We start from the raw sequence: 3,633 nt of genomic DNA on the forward strand, positions 1-3,633 counted from the left end.
TTAGATTTGCATTTGGTCAGTTTTTTTTGCGGGGGGAGGGTGGAGATGCAGGGGGAGAGGCTTTGCCTCTCGCCCACGCTTAAAAGTCGTAAACAGACTTTCGTTGTAAAAACAATGGATTAGTACAGCGTAAACTTACTATACGAGTGAAGCGAGGGGGGGATTTAAGGCGGGAGGAGGCACGAACCAAGCATCCATCTCTTCCGTGGCAGCGGCACTGTCGTGTCTGTGTAGGGCGTTTACACACTTCCTCAGCCCGACAAATAATTGTTAGAAAACAACATTTGCGGGTCTGAAAAAATATGCGAGGTACAAGTGGCTGAATCGGGAATCGAACCCGAGTCTTTCGCTTTCCGCTCAATGGATGCAGTGCCGATTGTCACGGAGAGACGAAATCCCCAGCACGTCTCCAGAGCGGTCCAAATCATAACGATTGAAAATTGGCGCCCGTAGCCGCTCAGCGATGAGTCTTGACTCACCACCAGTATGAATGGAAGCCTCCTTGAGTAGTCCATCCTAAACCACTACGCCTAAGCAGCCCCCTCTTCTGCTCCCAATTAATAATACGATCTTCCACCGTCACCACGTGGTGGATCTAGTGGACAGATTACCAGCACTTACGCTGGCACAGATGTACACCGCAGAGTGAAGCGAGGGGGGGATTTAAGGCGGGAGGAGGCACGAACCAAGCATCCATCTCTTCCGTGACAGCGGCACTGTTGTGTCTGTGTAGGGCGTTTACACTTCCTCAGCCCGACAAATAATTGTTAGAAAACAACATTTGCGGGTCTGAAAAAATATGCGAGGTACAAGTGGCTGAATCGGGAATCGAACCCGAGTCTTTCGCTTTCCGGGCAACTGCTCTTACCACTGAGCTATTCAGACCTCGCACCTTACGCCACTCTAACACAGTACATACGATTCCAGAGCGATGTTGGAATCTCGCTCCATGGATGCAGTGCCGATTGCCACGGAGAGACGAAATCCCCAGCACGTCTCCAGAGCGGTCCAAATCATAACGATTGAAAATTGGCGCCCGTAGCCGCTCAGCGATGAGTCTTGACTCGTCACCAGTATGAATGGAAGCCTCCTCGAGACGTAGAGAAACGTGCGCGCGATACTTGTCGTGAACGAGTCGAACACGAGTAACGCGCCCGTCGTCGCCGTCGCGTCGCCCCTAGACGCGAAGAAGAGGAGGAAGGGGACAAGAAGGTTGACCGTCGCCAACGCTGCTTTCTTGCACTCCTTAAGTTTCGTCGTGCCGAAAACCGCTTCTCTGTGAAAGCGAAATGAGCGACATCTTAAGCATCGGCGGAGAACCAGTCTTCGACGATCGCATCGTCAAGATCGAGACTCACACGTACAACCATTACGCCAATACCACGTTCGGAAATAGCGACGAGATACGAATTCCTATACAACAGGATCTGTACACGTTACCGTGCGAGAGTTTTCTCTACGTCGAGGGCAGACTCGAGTCGAAGAAACCGTCGGGCGCGGAGGGAGAAGGCGCGCCGGCGACGAGGCTGATGAACAATTGCGCGGCGTTTATGTTCGAGGAGATTTGCTACGAGCTTGACGTGGAGATCGATCGAAGCAGAAACGTCGGAATAAACGAGCACGATCAAGAATTACGCATCGCTGACGGTCGAGAGAGGCAAGATATTACAGAACGCTGGATGGGACTTATCAGCAATAACTCATTCGCCGATCGGCGATTTCAACTTTTGCGTACCCCTCAACGTGTTGCTAGGTTTCTGCGAGGATTACAAGCGCGTCGTGAGTTCGCGACACGAACTTATTATGATACAAACGCACAACGATAACAATTGTATCATATCGCGCGAAACGCACGAGCCTAAGATCGTTCTGTTGAAGATACAGTGGCGAATGCCTCATATAGTGCTAAACGACGCGTCAATAAATTAACGCTATTGCGCACGTTGGACAGCAGACGATACCTGAGCGTCGCTTTCCGTTCGCGGGATCTCTACGAGTTTCCACTTTTACAAAGCACGACCAAACACTCGTGGGTGGTCAAAGCGGCGATGCAGCTCGGGGAACCGCGATACGTTATCTTTGCGCTACAGTCCGGAAGAAAGAACGTTCTGTCCGAGGAGCCTTCTCTATTCGCCGATTGCAAACTGACCAACATCAAGCTGTATCTTAATTCTGATTTTTATCTCTACAACGATATGAATCTGAATTTCGAGAAGCGCAAAGTTGCCGTGCTGTATGACATGTACTCGAGATTTCGGAGAACGTACAACAGATGCGATAACGACGAGGCGCTTTTAAATCTGAAGAAATTTTTAGTCTATGGCCCGCTCGTGGTCATCGACTATTCTCGACAGAACGAATCGATCAAGAGCGCCACCGTGGACGTTCGTATAGAGTTCGACTGCAAGGAGAATGTCCTCTCTAACACCACAGCCTACTGTCTCATTAGTCACGATCGAGTGGTGGAGTACAATCCGCTCGCCAACGTCGTGCACAGAATCGTGTAGAGTAATCTAGTACAGCGATATTTGAAAAAACATGGGGGGGGGGAGAATAAAGCGCTTAAGAAGAAGAAATCTAGAAAAGCGAACATTTCGACTTCCACTAGCGACGACGATGGGCACGCCGACCTTCGTCGATCTCCAAGGTTTCATAGTCAATGAAAGATTCGTCGCGAAAGAAGTGGCCATACTAAGAAATGGCGCGGAGTTAACGCATCACATCTTCCGCGTGTCTATATCGTGGGATCTGCTGACGAAAACGGAGAAATCTCGAGCGCGTTGGCTGATCGCGAACCATCATCAGCTAAAGTGGACCGATGGACACGTGAATTATAGGTTGATGGAAAAACTCGTTCGGGACGCCGTGTGCCGCAGGTCGAGCCCTGATTCGACAGTGCGAATCTACGTCAAAGATCGTGAGAAGAAGTGGCTGACCGAGATCTTGGGGAACGTCGCCGAGGATCGAGACGTCGCTGTCGAGACCATCGATGCCGATTTTGAGGATGTCGGGCACCTGGAGACTCTGAACGCTTCGCGGGTCTTTCGCTGCGGATCACGCGAAGAATTGTGCGTTGGAGAACGTGTGCAAACTGCACGATTGGTTGTCCGAGCGACGTGATCGTTTGCGCGATATATGCGATTAATCCTATAATATATTATATTACCTTATATTTATATAAAATATCCTATATGTACGCGTTTTTTATATTATAAGCTATATTATGTATTATAAAATTGAATATAACCACATTATGTATTATCATATTGAATATAATTACTCTAACGATACCATTACTAATGGCCTAGCGGGCCGATCCACCGTGCGCTTTTCGAGGCTCGGCGTTTATGGCGTCCCTAAGCTCCCATACCTGTGTCGCGGCCACACCGTAGGGACCACCCCACCACACGTCGAATCGTGCGAGTGGGAGGCCGGCCGCCGGTATATAAGGCGGTCCGGCGAGCTACCAGCAGTGATGCCAGAAACGGGTCCCACGGCTCACGGCTCAGCAATGGAAGGGGTAACGCACACAAGCGCGAGCCGCGTACATGTGACACATGTACGCGGTTCGCGCTTGTGTGCGTTACCCCTTCCATTGCTGAGCCGTGAGCCGCGGGACCCGTTTCTGGCATC

General features: G+C 50.5%; 1 protein-coding gene across 1 annotated transcript; it reads left to right on the forward strand.

The window, feature by feature from the left end:
- Positions 1–1,289: 1,289 nt before the first annotated feature.
- LOC115242802 lies at positions 1,290–2,507 on the forward strand. The gene is made up of 2 exons (XM_029819342.1): positions 1,290–1,779; positions 1,879–2,507. Exons 1-2 carry the CDS (start codon positions 1,290–1,292, stop codon positions 2,505–2,507), a joined length of 1,119 nt encoding a protein of 372 aa, XP_029675202.1.
- Positions 2,508–3,633: the final 1,126 nt, after the last annotated feature.

The sequence above is a fragment of the Formica exsecta genome, unplaced genomic scaffold, assembly GCF_003651465.1.
Source record: "Formica exsecta isolate Colony F162 unplaced genomic scaffold, ASM365146v1 scaffold634, whole genome shotgun sequence".
In the NCBI taxonomy this organism is placed as follows: Eukaryota; Metazoa; Arthropoda; class Insecta; order Hymenoptera; family Formicidae; genus Formica; species Formica exsecta.

What these genes read in the sequence shown, in the direction of transcription:
- LOC115242802 (XM_029819342.1), top strand. Translation starts at nt 1,290, where the DNA reads ATGAGCGACATCTTAAGCATCGGCGGAGAACCAGTCTTCGACGATCGC. An exon ending in GCGAGGATTACAAGCGCGTC is followed by an intron (nt 1,780 to 1,878) that starts GTGAGTTCGCGA and finishes GTTCTGTTGAAG; the next exon opens with ATACAGTGGCGAATGCCTCA.